Source organism: Mustelus asterias, chromosome 23 (genome assembly GCF_964213995.1).
Source record: "Mustelus asterias chromosome 23, sMusAst1.hap1.1, whole genome shotgun sequence".
Classification (NCBI taxonomy): domain Eukaryota; kingdom Metazoa; phylum Chordata; class Chondrichthyes; order Carcharhiniformes; family Triakidae; genus Mustelus; species Mustelus asterias.
This window is the reverse complement of record NC_135823.1, coordinates 44,047,693-44,061,760: the sequence shown is the minus strand read 5'-3', so window position 1 is coordinate 44,061,760 and position 14,068 is coordinate 44,047,693. Positions and strand designations below refer to the sequence as shown.

Sequence of the window (14,068 nt, the reverse complement as noted above, 5' to 3'; positions counted from 1 at the left end):
TGCGGAGAAGTTATTTGACAGTAGAATAAAATAGGCAAGAACTGTTTCTCTCTCACTCAATTGTCTTCAAGTTTGTTGCTGAATGGTCCAGGCTGGCTTATAGTTTTAAAGGTGCATAGAAGCTTACAGATTGTTCAATTGCTAATTACATCACAAACTCCACCAATGCAGATCTGTGGGTGGCATGATGTCACAGTGGCCTCAGAGCGCCAGGGACCCGAGTTCAATTCTGGCCTTGGGTGACTGTCTGTGTGGAGTTTGCACATTCTCCCTGTGTCAGTGTGTGTCCTCCAGATGCTCCGGTTTCCTCCCACAGTTCAGAGATGTGTGGGTTAGGTTGATTGGCCATGCTAAATTGAGCCTTCGTGTCAAGGGGATTAGTCAGGTAAATATGTGGGGTTACCGGGACAGCGCCTTGGTGGGATTGTTGTTGGTACAGGCTCGATGGGCCGAATGGCACTGTAGGGATTCTATGATCTCTCCAAAGGTTCACTTTTACCAATTAAGAATGTCAAAACGAAGTAGCAAACATGGAAGGAACTTCCTTTTAAACCAAGAGTGGAACAGGTTATCAGGACAGGTTGTCGAGCAAGAGACCTTAGTGGGCCTCAAGATGGAAATAGATAGATTCTTGTCAAGATTATTAGAAATGCACTTGGGGAATACTGTTGATAGGTGGACTTGATGGACTGAAGGTCTCCCCCTGCCTGAATCGGTTACTGTGTAAAATGTGCTTGGGTGGCCTGACTCAAATCCCTATCGCCACCAGCTTCCCATAATTAAGCAGAGCTGATTTCCCCTGATCTTTGTGTATTCTGGTGTATTTTTGGTTAGGGTTATTACAGATGGAAAATCATTTGCCAGAATCTTACCACCTCGCCTACCCGAGGGCAATGGAGAATGTTGTTCTGCGAGCCTTGCATGCCCCGATTCCAGGGCTGGCGTGCCGGTAAACCTCGGCCATTGTTTTAGAGATGGATTTTCTGATACAGTTTTTGTAGGATTGGCCATTTACTGGCCTTGAGATCCAGTTAAACATAGCTGGTGGGTTGACACTGGAGTAGGATGCTCTCGAACCGCAAGAGGGCTGCAGCTCGTCCATAGTGAACCAACAAAGCAGCTTCTGATGAAATTCCTACTGAGGTCCACTGGCAAATCCAACTTCATTTAAGTTTTGATAAGAAGTCAAATTAAATTCCATGTCTTAACCATTTTCCTTTGAAAGATCATCTGAATTATGTCGATAGTAATCTCCTCAAAAAGATATCTCAGCTCCTGAAACATTCACGCAAGTTTCTGAGTGATGCCATGTTCATGACTGTAACATCAGAATAAAAGTACACATGGTCAAAGTGTGAGAAAAAACCTCTCCCATCTCATGCATAGGGGTTCATTGTAACATTATAAGGACAATGGGCGGGATTTTCCGGCCATGCTCGCCCCACAGACAGAAAATCCTGCCCGAGGTCAAAGGACTTTTGCATGGTCCATGTGCCGCCCGCTACCATTCCCATGGTGGGCAGGACGGGAAAATTCCACCCAACATTTAAATGCTGCTGTTGCTGTAGAGTATGTACAATGGATGGGACAAGGATTAAATTATTTGGTGTTGGCCCTTGAATCTTTGGTGTTGTAACGGAGGTCATATCCCAAAGATGTAGTGGGAGGGAGTAGAGGCTGGAAGTCCATCAGGAACCAATTGATAAAATTGAAGAATTAAAAAAAAAAATATTTTCCCAGTAACTGCAGGTCTATGTTTCAACATTTGAGTCTGGATTTTCACCAAGTTGGATGACTAGGGAGCCCCTTAAAAATGGTGAGTAGGTCCCACCTCCTGGGTTTCTGACCCCATTCCTGGGTGTCTAATTTTTGGGAATGGCCAGAAACGGAATGGGCTGGTTTGTGTCATCAGCCTCCACTCCTGACACTCTAGACTAGGCCAGCTCAATTGCAGGGCTGGGCACATCCTACTCCTTCATACTTTTCATGATTCAGGCCAGGTTTTTAAAGGAGTCATGGTTCACGTAACTCCTCCACCATCCCCACCAAGAATTATGAACCTTAGTCTGCAGGAGGGAACCTTTAAAATGGTGAGATCAAAGGGTCAACCTAATGCTCCCTTTGTCAATGTCAGGACTCCACCCATCCCCTCATGGCCTCTCTACCCACTGATGATTCCTCATACCTGCAATGCCCTTCCATCCACCCAGCCCTGTGGCACCTCAGTTCCCCTTTTACCAAGCTATGCCTTTCCACCCACCCTCATACCCAGCATACTAAGCAACTGCACTTCCATGTTTATTGACCCACTGTATATTGTATAGAACCATAGCAGCAGTAGGATGTGTTTTATTAAAAAGCTTTGCAAAGTAATTTGTTCATTACTTTCCACTATGCTTTGAAAGAAATGTTTCACTACAGCGCAATAAAAGTGTCAATCATCTAGACCCTTTAGAGTATCGATAACATTAGCCACAAACCCTTGAAAATGCTTAACCTTGTGTAACTAAACATTGTGTAATTGACCACAGAACTGTCAATCAAGCAACATCTTCTGTGTGTCGCAGCTGTTTCAATGAGAGTAATGAATGTCTGGGCTCTCAGCCGAGCCTCATTATGTATGTTTGGCAGAGAATTTTCCCTGATTCCTGCTTCCCACATCGGTGATGAAAATCCAGTCCTTGATTTTGCATTATTGGAGCCTTCACCTTGTTCAGGGTTGGACCTGTGCCTGCTCAAAGCAAACATAAGCCCAACTGTATCTACCCAAAGCATATCTGGCTGAAAGCAGGAGGGGAATGACCCGAGATATGAAACACAATTAATGATCTGTTCAATTTATCTGGGGTGAGCAGAATAAACACACCCTTTCCCTGGTCTCTTCAACATCTTAGATGAAACAAAAATCTGACAGATCCAGGTTCTACCCCAAATAACAGACTCTCTCTGCCTTACCACTGGAATTTCCTTGCCTTGTGAGGTGGAATTTTTATCCTTACACATTTGTGCCCAACATTGGTTTATGACATCAAAATTCACCAGTTCCATTACTTTCCAAGGTACAGCCCCAGCACTGTAGCAATGTTTTTTAAAGTTAAAGTTTATTTATTAGTCACAAGTAAGGCTTACATTAACACTGCAATGAAGTTACTGTGAAATTCCTCATGTGAAGTTACTGTGAAATTCTGCCACACTCCGGCATCTGTTTGGATCAATGCACCTAACCAGCACGTGTTTCAGACTGTGGGAGGAAACCGGAGCACCCGGAGGAAACCCACACAGACACGGGGAGAACGTGCAGACTCCGCACAGACAGTGACCCAAGCCGGGAATCGAACCTGGGTCCCCGGCGCTGTGAAGCAGCAGCGCTAACCACTGTGCTACGGTGCTGGTACGGTAACACAGTTCATGATGTTACACTGATCCCTCCACCCAGGCTGGCAGTAATCCTCAATCAATTCCCCCATCCCCCACTCCCCTCCCCTGCCACACTCATGGCCTGGCTACATAATTTATTATTTTCCTTAGGTTTAAAAATAAGTCAGAGAGAGGATTTCTGCATCTTGCGTGCCTTCTTTCTCACTTACCTTGAAAGACATCCTGTGGCTACCTCCAAACTGGGGGGCATCCAGTTTGCCCTCCAGCTTCAGGAGTCTGCTGGCCTTAATAGGAAGGGCAAGCTGTTCCCCTGGCCACTAATTGGCCAGTTTGGGGACAATCACAGATCAGTGACTGTTCTCCACATCTAACCCACAGTTGAGTCGAACAGAGGGTGTCCTGAAGGCTGCAGGGAAAATCTGGCCCCTTGTGTGGCTCTTGCAATTGTGATGCTAATAAGGAAGAAGAAAATGAATGGGTATCTGAAGAAAACAATTGACACAAGTTCATGACAGAGATGACAGTCTCTCACTTGGGTTACACTTTACCCAGTGCCATACCTAATAATGAGATACAAATTCCTAAAGGTCAGGTGGGTGGGGGAGGATCTCATCATGCTTCTTTTTAACACATTGCAGAGTCTGATGTTGATCTGACTCCAGTGTTATAGTCACTGGACGTTGATCTGAAATGCAGACTCATATCTCTCCTCCAAGTCAACAATTCATTACTTTTACTGCTCGTTTGTGGGATTCTTCCATTTTTGCTCCTTATGTAACTGCTTTATGGGATTTTCATTCTCATGATTATATTTGACACCTGCTTTCATTGTCCATTCATTTTTCTTCAATAGTTGTTAAACGATTCTAGTCTATTCTGGCCTTCTCAATCTCAGTCACTATTTCTCTTCCCTCGGGTCTTGTTGGTTCAGTTGTTGCGTGTGGTCTGTGACCTGAGGAGTTTCTCATCTCCATATTCAAGTATCTTATTAGAAGTGGAAAACATATTACTGAGCGATTTAAAAAAAAACTGAAGGGCAGTAACTATTGTGAAATCACAAATTCATTAGCATAGAGAAATAAACAAACGCACATATAGGCTGAGATTTTCTGCCCCCCCATGGCATCTTTTACCAACTTTATTTAAGAACAGTTAGAATATAACAAAAATAATTAGCATAATGTTACCAATTGAAATACTTAGGCACGACAAAGTATAATTCTTAACAGCTAGCTATCTCTGTTGTTCCAATTCAGCATATCCCCCAGAGGCCTAAATCCCTTAGAACCATAGAACCATAGAAAATTACAGCTCAGAAACAGGCCTTTTGGCCCTTCTTGTCTGTGCCGAACCATTTTATGCCTAGTCCCACTGACCTGCACTTGGACCATATCCCTCCACACCCCTCCACACCCCTTCTGTAGAAACAGTTGGCAAAGAAACCAAAGATGTTTATGTGATGCTGGATTTCAAGCTTTTTAACACTTCTGGACAGAGATCCAGACAGCAGTTTTCAGCATATATCCTCAAAACAGCAAACCTTCAGAGAAGTAAACCTCGTCTTTGACAGCTCCCAGTCTCCAGACTTTAGAGACAAAAAAGAAAGGCACTTCATCTTCTCCCAAAAAAGAGACTGAGCTTGAGTTCTCTGTACAAGTCTAGCTGTGCCCAGTCATATGACCATACCTGTTAATCATCCCAATCAAGCCCCACTCTACAAAATCCCAGAGGAACACCAAGAACAGCAGAACAACATTAGTTCATATCAAGCAAATATGCTGCTGTAGCAACAATATAGAATGCCAGTTGTAGACAGAATAGCTCTGATAAAATGGAAGGAACTGCTAGAAACATCCTGAACAGAAACATGACTAAAATACATTTCTTAAAGGCACAATGTCATCGCAAATGTACTTGCTTGGTGGAAGTAAGGTAACAAATTTTAATCTGCCTTGATATATACTCATGGAGATACAGGCCAGAATTTTATCGTCCTGCCTGCCACGGGAATCGGAGCGAGTGAGGGGCGGACCATGGAAAGATCCATTGACCTCGGGAGGGATATTCCAGCTTCGGGATGAGTGAGGCTGGAAAATCCTGCCCATAGAGTGAAGTCCTCTTATTTTTAGGCAGAGTGGCACAGCGCGTGTGGGAAAAATAGTGTGGAAGCTGTTGGCCCCAAGAGTAGTTTCCTCTGCTGTATTTTTAGGATTTCAGTAAAAGAAAGTTAAGGGCAGGTTCCATGCTGCCATGTTGTCAGGGTGAGTTCTGATTGACTTAGTATAAAAAAGGTGCTTCGATTTTAAAAAAAAGATAGAACCCCCTCAACACGGAACACCCACCCAGGCAATACCACTCCCCCAACATGGCACCCGGCCCTGGCAGTACCTGGCACTGCTCGGGCACTCCCCTGACACTTCCCAGGCAGTGCTGGGGGCAGTGTGGGTGTATTGCCAGGGGGCATTGTCAGGGTACTGCCTGGGCATGGCCCTCTCCCCCTGAGTGATGCATTAACCTGCTCACCAGGGGGACCTGGCATTATTCTAATGGTGCTGAGGCCCAATAATTATATTTAAATACATTCAAACGGGGATCCTGATGTTCAACATTGGTAATTCCCGTTATATCATTGGCAGGGTGCGGGGATAATCGGAACAAGAAATCCCACCAGCGTAAACTGCGTTTTGGGACTCCCGTGGGATTTCCTATTCCTGCAGCTGAGCCGACAACCTGAAAGTGGAGTGGAAAATTACCGCACCCCCCCCCCTGCCCCCTGATAGGTTCTGCCCTGATCCACAAGAGCTTGGATAATCCCATTTTAAAAGAAACGCATCCTGTTTTAGGATTTTTATGCTGGTTAAAAATAGTTTGATTTTTGCTTTTCTTACAGATATGCATGGAACGTTTGTAATTCTGTTTCCGCTCAGTCTCATCCTGATGGTTTTTGGAGGAATGGTTGGATTCATTAGCATCTTAGCACGAGCCTATGCCTTACTACTGTTGACTGGAACTCTTTTCCTATTTGGAGGTAAGACTAACTTAAAAATCAAGTCTCATTTTCATTCCTTAGTTTCAATGTCCCTGAGATATCCTCCTTTTGTCTCTGCAGAGAGTGAGCCCTCATCCTTGGCAATTACAGATCCTATCCACCCCCATTTGGCTCCCTTTACCATCTCTCCTCTGAACTCATTACTCTCTTGTCCTCCCTAAATCTCTCCCTTTGTTTAAGCTCTCCTACTCATATGTATGGCTACCTTTTCAGCCTCGCCATCTCTAGTGGGCTCCCAATTCCTGTGGTCTCAACCACTGACAAACGTAACTTTGACCATTGCATAGCATCCCTCACCACTTACATCCCTCCAGCTCCTTGCAACCCAATTCCCTTTTTGTGTGCCTCTGGGAAAAAATTCTGCTTCAGCCTCTGAAAACTGCATTTTTCAATTCCCAATTGCCCATCCCTTCAGCTTCATTAACTATCAGGCGCTTGTAGATGTTAATTTGCTTAGCCAGTGCCTCCCCTTCAATCTTGACACTTTTACCCCCAGCAAAACCTTCACTATTATTTGGTCTTCCCCATGATATGGCCCTCCCCTTTGCTTCAAGAGGCCACAGATTTAAGGTAATTGGCAGAAGAAGCAAAGGCAACAGGAGAATTTTGTTTTCATGCAGCGAGTGCCTATAATCTGATATCATAGAATCCTACAGTACAGAAGGAGGCCGTTTGGCCCATCGAGCTTGCACCAACAACAATCCAGGTCCTATCCCCGTAACCCCACGTATTTACCTTGCCAGTCCCCCTGACACGAGGGGGCAATTTAGTTTGACCAATCAACCTAACCCTCACATCTTTGGACTGTGGGAGGAAACTGGAGCACCTGAAGGAAACCCACGCAGACACGGGGAGAACATGCGACCTTCACACAGACAGTCACCCGAGACTGGAATTGAACCAGGATCCCCGGCACTGTGAGGCAGCAGTGCTAACCACTGTGCCACCACGCTGAACCACTGCCTGAGAGTGTGGTGGAGGCAGATTCAATTGAGGCATTCAAGAGAGAATTGGATTGTTATTGGGATCGGCAATAGGGAGGGAATGGAAGAGGGCAGGAGCTTCCAGTCAGCAATCAGGAGTGGCCAGGAGGTCAGCGATTGGAGGGAAGAAGGTGTGCAGCAATCATGAGTGTCAGGGAAGCGGTAGGCATGCAAAGGTATGGGTTGAAGGCAAGGCTAGAAAGTGAATTTGTCAGAGGCTGGGGGCTTCCTTGAGAGGCTCAGGAGCCCTGCTGCTCTTGAATAACAAAGAACGCTGAAAGAATCACTAACTGGGATAAGCCTCTAATTCACTGCTGAATTTTCAAATCCCAAGACATTTTTGCAGCATGATTTAATTTTAAATCAGGATCCCAATTTCATTAAAGTAGTCCAATTTCAGTATGGTAATAAGTCTGCCACTGCTTCTTGGCAAGTCACTGGTAAACCCTGATATTGGCTGTTGAAATAATGGCAGAGGGCTGTTTCCAAACCGGTCATGGAGCGGGGTGGGGGAGGAGCTTTAATAACAAAGTCAAACAAAAACACAGTTGGTGACCTACTCTGGAGTTTCTCTTGCACAACAGTTGTGAAAATGCTATAAAAATGGCACACATTTTGTTAAGGGGAAAGGCAGCGGTATAGTGGTATTGTCACAGCATAGGTAATGTTGTGGGGACCTGGGTTTGACCATTACCATGGCAGATGATGGAATTTGAATTCAATTTAAAAGGAAAATCTAGATTAAATGTCTAATGACGACCATTAAACCACTGCCAATTGTCATAAAAAAATGAAATCTGCCATTTTTAAACAGTCATTTATTTAAAGTACAGTTTATTTATTAGCCACAAGTACGCTTACATTAACACTGCAATGAAGTTGCTGTGAAATTCCTCTAGTCGCCACGCTGAGGGAGAATTTAGCATGGTCAATGCACCTAACCAGCACATCTTTCGGACTTTGGGAGGAAACCAGAGCATCTGGGGGAAACCCATGCAGTCACGGGGAGAACGTGCAGATTCCACACAGACAGTGACCCAAGGCCAGGAATCGAACCCGGGTTCCTGGTGCTGTGAGGCAGCAGTGCTAACCACTGTGCCACCATGCCGCCCCGTTAGCACCTCTAATGTAGTAAAACGGTGGCAAGTAACATGACTAAAGGATAATAATATGAAAGCAAAGTACTGATGCTGGAATCTGAAACAAAAACAGAAAATTCTGGAAATTCTCAGTAGATCTGACAGCATCTGTGGAGAGAGAATAGAGCCAACATTTCGAGTCTGGATGATCCTTCGTAACAGCACAGAGATAATAAGATGAAGGTTGCCTCCAAGATAAGAAAGGATATTAGGACACGTGACTATCATTTTGATCAAAGAAATGTCTTCGAATCATAAAATCCCTACAGGGCAGAAGGAGGCCATTTGGCTCATCACGTCAGCACCGACCACAATCCCACCCAGGCGCTATTCCTGTAACCCCACATATTTACCCTGCTAATCCCCCTGTCACTAGGGTCAATTTAGCATGGCCAATCAACCTAACCTGCACATCTTTGGACTGTGGGAGGAAACCAGGGCACCTGGAGGAAACCCATGCAGACACGGGGAGAATGTGCAAACACCACACAGACAGTGACCCGAGGCCGGAATTGAACCCGGGTCCCTGGCGCTGTGAGGCAGCAGTGCTAACCACTGTGCCATCCCTTAAGCATATTCTGAAATGAGGAGAGAGAAGTAGAGGTGAAAAGGTTTGTGGATGGAATTTCAGACGTTGGGGCCTCTTCACCCGAAGGTGTGACCTCCAATGGTGGGACAGAGGGAGCTGGAGATGGACAAGAGGTCAGTACTGGAGGATTGCAAAGTTGTTGAATGATTGTAGTGCTGGAGGAGGAAATTACAGAAATAGGAAAGGGTGAGGCCATGAAGAGATTTAAAGACAAAGATGAGAATTTTAACTTGGAAATGTTGTGAGGGACTGGGAGAAAATGTAGGTCAGTGGGTATGGGCGAGTGGATGAAAGTGGCTCCACCCTCTTGTAGGCATCCTACATCATAAACCCATAGGATATGGTATGAAGTGGACCAAAGGGAGCCCTCCTGTCATGTGGCACTGCCTTCACTTCACCACTGATCATCAAGGGTTTTGGGAGCTGAACTGCTCCGTCTGCAGACTTAATCTGTCCCTTGTGGCTTTTATCTCTGTATTGTTGCTCATTGATTAGTTGCCCTGCCCTTTCATCCTTGGCTAATGGGTTGAGAAGGCTTCTGAGACTCATTGAAAACCATCAGAAATCTCTCAATTGTAAGAAAGCTCTTCAGTTATTATCCTCCTGTTAAATATCGTAAAAATGCATTTTCTCAACTTCCAGTGCTGAGTTAATCCTGACACCTGAAGCTCTGCTCCTGAACAGAGCCAGTACTACTGGCCACTGTAGGCATCTTATATTCTTTTAAAATCACCAATGCCATTTTGGCAAAAATTATGCCAAAAGTGGAAACTGAAGACCAGGATATTTTTAGATGGCTGAATGGTAATTTGCTGCATTTCTATATGGATTACACAAAATGGTTTTCCAGCACTCATGTTGAAAGGTTTTCCCCATTGTATTCGAGTGTATATTGACATGGCCAGGTCAGACCTGTCACACATTGGAGCAGAGTGATACTCTCCAAATATTGTCGACAAATCACAGAGACATTTTCATTTCTGTACCAGCTGCCCTTCCATCTGCCTGAATTTAAATGATTCATGTGTGCAGCCAGCACTCCCCATGCTGCTCATTAGCCCATGCTGCACACACCAGCAGGCGGTCCTAATAGCCCGAGTGGCGAGAGTGCTACTTAAATGATGCAGGCACCTCTTGTACCACTGTGGCTGTAAGTAGAATCAACGAATCCCTCCAGTGCAGAAGGAGGCCATTCGGCCCATCGAGTTTGCACCGGCAATAATCCTACCCAGGCCCTATCCCTGTAACCCCACATATTTGGCAATTTAACATGGCCAATCTACCTAACCTGCACATCTTTGGAGTGTGGGAGGAAGCCGGAGCATCCGGAGAAAACCCACACGGACACAGGGAGAATGTGCAAACTCCACACAGACAGTGCACCGAGGCCAGAATTGAACCCAGGTCCCTGGCACTGTGAGGCAGCAGTGCTAACCACTGTGCCACTGTGCCACCTCTTAATATTAGCACTATTTCAAGCCTTGCACTATTTCAAGCCTTGCACTCATAATTCACAGCTTGCACACACTAGTAGGTGTTCAACTATGACAACCCCTCACTGAAGTGTATTGTGGGACACTCACTGGTGCATATCTTTATTCTCTACAAGAAAAAGAGGTGCATAATGGCAGGAAACAGCAAAGATCTGGAGGATGACAAGTTTATTTGTTTGGTGGCACCAGGGTGCCACCCAACCAGGGACCCGGGTTCAATTCCAGCCTTGGGTGACTGTCTGTGTGGAGTTTGCACATTCTTCCCGTGTCTGCGTGGGTTTCCTCCGGGTGCTCCGGTTTCCTCCCACAGACCGAAACATGTGCTAGTTAGGTTGACTGGCCTTGCTAAATTGCCTCTTAGTGTTGGGGGGTTAGCAAGGGTAAATAGGGATTAAGGGGATAGGGCCTGGGTGGGTTTGTGGTCAGTGCAGACTTGATGGGCTGAATGGCCTCTTCCTGCACTGTCGGGATTCTATGATTCTATATTTACATGTGTTCTCACCCTCAGAGGATTGAGATTTGGTCATCATGGGAAGTGGTATTGTTGAGATCCTGCCCAATGATATTGATGGAGGGATTCCTGCTGAGGATCTCTGCATAACTATTCTCTTCTGTTTCACCAGCTGCCGAGGAAGCAAGTACAATATTTCTTAACTTCGCCTCTCCTCTTACCACAACCCAACCCTTGTCCATTTTTCATTCTGGACACTCCAGTTAGAGAAGGAGGAAGAAGGTAGCAAAGGTGAAGAGGATCCTTCATTCGATCTTGCAGTTGCAGCCACCAGCATAGAGCTTGAAACTGCCTAGATTTTAGAGGCTAGAATAGAGGAGGGTACAGTTGTGCAGGAGCCATGGCAGAGGCGGAAGATAGAGTAGGTACCAACTCACAGGAGGGTGAGGCCATGCACGAGTTCTGCTTCAGAGCAGTCAGATGCTGACTTCAGTGAGCCAGGATACTGAAGAAGTCTGCTGCGTATACATAACTGAATACTGAAGAAGTCTGCTGTGTATACATAACCAAATGCTGACTGCATCAGGATAGCTTCCTAAAAGCCTGCGCACAATGAACACAGAGGGATCCAATACCAATTTGGCTCAAGGCTTTGCGCAAGGCTTTAAATCCATCCTTATGGGATGGGTGTTTTTCAAATTCATATATGGAATGTGGGTGTCACTGGCTGGCCAGCATTTATTGCCCATTCCTAATTGCCCTTGAGAAGGTGGTGGTGAGCTGCCTTCTTGAACTGCTGCAGTCCATGCGGTGTAGGTATACCCACAGTGCTGTTAGAGAGGGAGTTTGACCCAGCGACAGTGAAGGAACGGCAATATATTTGAGTCAGGATGGTGAGTAGCTTGGAGAGGAACTTCCAGGTGTGGCGTTCCCATGTGTCTGCCATGGTCACCATCATCAGCACCCTTGTGGGATCCAGCTTGTCACAGCTTCCAAGGCAGCTCAGACAGCTTCTATCATTGATCTGAGTGCTGTAGTTGAAGCTCTGAACACTCCGTTCAAAGGGACTTCCTGGGCAACACAGCAACCCATTGACTGTTCTCTGACATATCAGTAGGATTGCTGAGGTGCTGTTAGAGTTCTCTTGAGTAACAGCAATCTAAAGGCACTGAGTCAACTCCTTACACAAACAGCACTGGACACCATGCATCCAATGCAAGGTCTTTAATTACTTGTGCACAAGGAGAACTCTCCACAGCCAAATTGGATTGACCGGAGCAGTTCCTCGGTTACAGAGAAACAGTTCAGCAGTTATAGTCAATTACAGCAAATCAGGAACAAGAGATTTTTCACATCTTTCATTGACGTACATATTTACCAATTAAATCCTGGCCTTTCGCCCTTTCTCATTCGATAAAAAATTGACTTCTGCTAATTCTTCATTTGCATAGCATATCCCCATATCTTGCCTTTGGTATTTGTTATGGGAAAAATCTGGTTTTTTTTCACCCTCATAGAAATCATAGAAACCCTACAGTACAGAAAGAGGCCATTCGGCCCATCGAGTCTGCACCGACCACAATCCCACCCAGGCCCTACCCCCATATCCCTACACATTTTACCCGCTAATCCCTCTAATCTACGCATCCCAGGACACTAAGGGGCAATTTTAGCATGGCCAATCAACCTAACCCGCACATCTTTGGACTGTGGGAGGAAACCGGAGCATCCGGAGGAAACCCACGCAGACACGAGGAGAATGTGCAAACTCCACACAGACAGTGACCCGAGCCGGGACTCGAACCCAGGTCCCTGGAGCTGTGAAGCAGCAGTGCTAACCACTGTGCTACCGTGCCACCCTCTGGTGAAGGCTGAAAAAGGAAACTGTTACGGGGGCCTGTGAAGAAATAGCAGAGACTGACTCCTTTTGAAGGTCAGTCAGCTGATAAACATTTTCCACTGCTGCACAGAGAAAGCATGATTTTTTTAATTTGAACACTTTAACTTCTGCACAATTTAACTTCCAAACTATGAAACTTCAATCTGAACTTTTTAATTTCCACAGTGCTAGCTAGCAGAGTGGCAATGGCTCCGTGAAGGACAAACCTGCGGCCTTTTTCAGGGTAATGGTATTTCAGTCCTAACCCAGCCACTCTGTCAATGCCCTTCCTGTTGGCCTATTAGCCAGCCAACTCAGACTGTTGCATCCCAGGCTGAGATGCTACAGGTTGAAGCTGGGCGCTCTAGATCCAGATATTGAAGGTCACCCTCCAAGATAATCTGCAAGTTAGAGGTCAATAGCCTTCAACCAGCCATGTTGCAGCCACCGAGGAAGCAGCTCATTTAAGCCTACAAAAGGCAAAGTTGCAGTGATATCCTTATGCTATCTGCAGGTAACACAGGTGAGGTGAGTGGATTTTGTTTACTTGAGGAGTTTTGATAGGGTTTAATTACAACTGAAGCAGTATAAACAGCAGAGCAATCTATAGACACATCCTGTTGTCTAGGGTACGACAGTGCAAAGAGAGGCCATGGCTCCTGGTCACATGATGACATCCAAGTACCTGGCTCACCAGCATGTTAAGCTTCTTAAAGAGACATCACTCTGAAAGTGATATTACAACAAAAGACAGGCACAATGGGACTGCACAGGGATAGTTAGTTTATTTTCGGTGTTATTTAATGACCAAGGAAGCTGAAGCTGTGGCAGGTCATGACTCAGTTGACTCAGAGGACCCCTGCAGATTGAAGAGATGGTGAATGCTGCCAGGATAACGTGCATTCATCTGCCTGTAATCGGCACTGGCTGCAAATTGAGGGAGTAAAATACCTTTCAGTTCATGAGTATGGTGAGTTCACGTGAGGTTCACAAAGGGTGATGTGCATGCAGTCAATGGCACTCTGCGCTACGTGGCATCTTAGGCAACAGGGAATGGGATTAAACTGTGGCTGGGATTTTCCACCCCCTTCCCCAACATCCACTCTG

At 45.7% G+C, this 14,068-nt stretch overlaps 1 protein-coding gene across 1 annotated transcript in view; it reads left to right on the top strand.

The window, feature by feature from the left end:
• The window catches only part of tmem114 (transmembrane protein 114), an 82,828-nt gene that overhangs the window by 11,117 nt on the left and 57,643 nt on the right, over positions 1–14,068 (top strand). Inside the window, exon 3 of the mRNA XM_078239876.1 lies at positions 6,269–6,406. Within this exon, the coding sequence (XP_078096002.1) occupies positions 6,269–6,406 (138 nt within the window). The remainder of the gene's footprint in view (positions 1–6,268; positions 6,407–14,068) is intronic.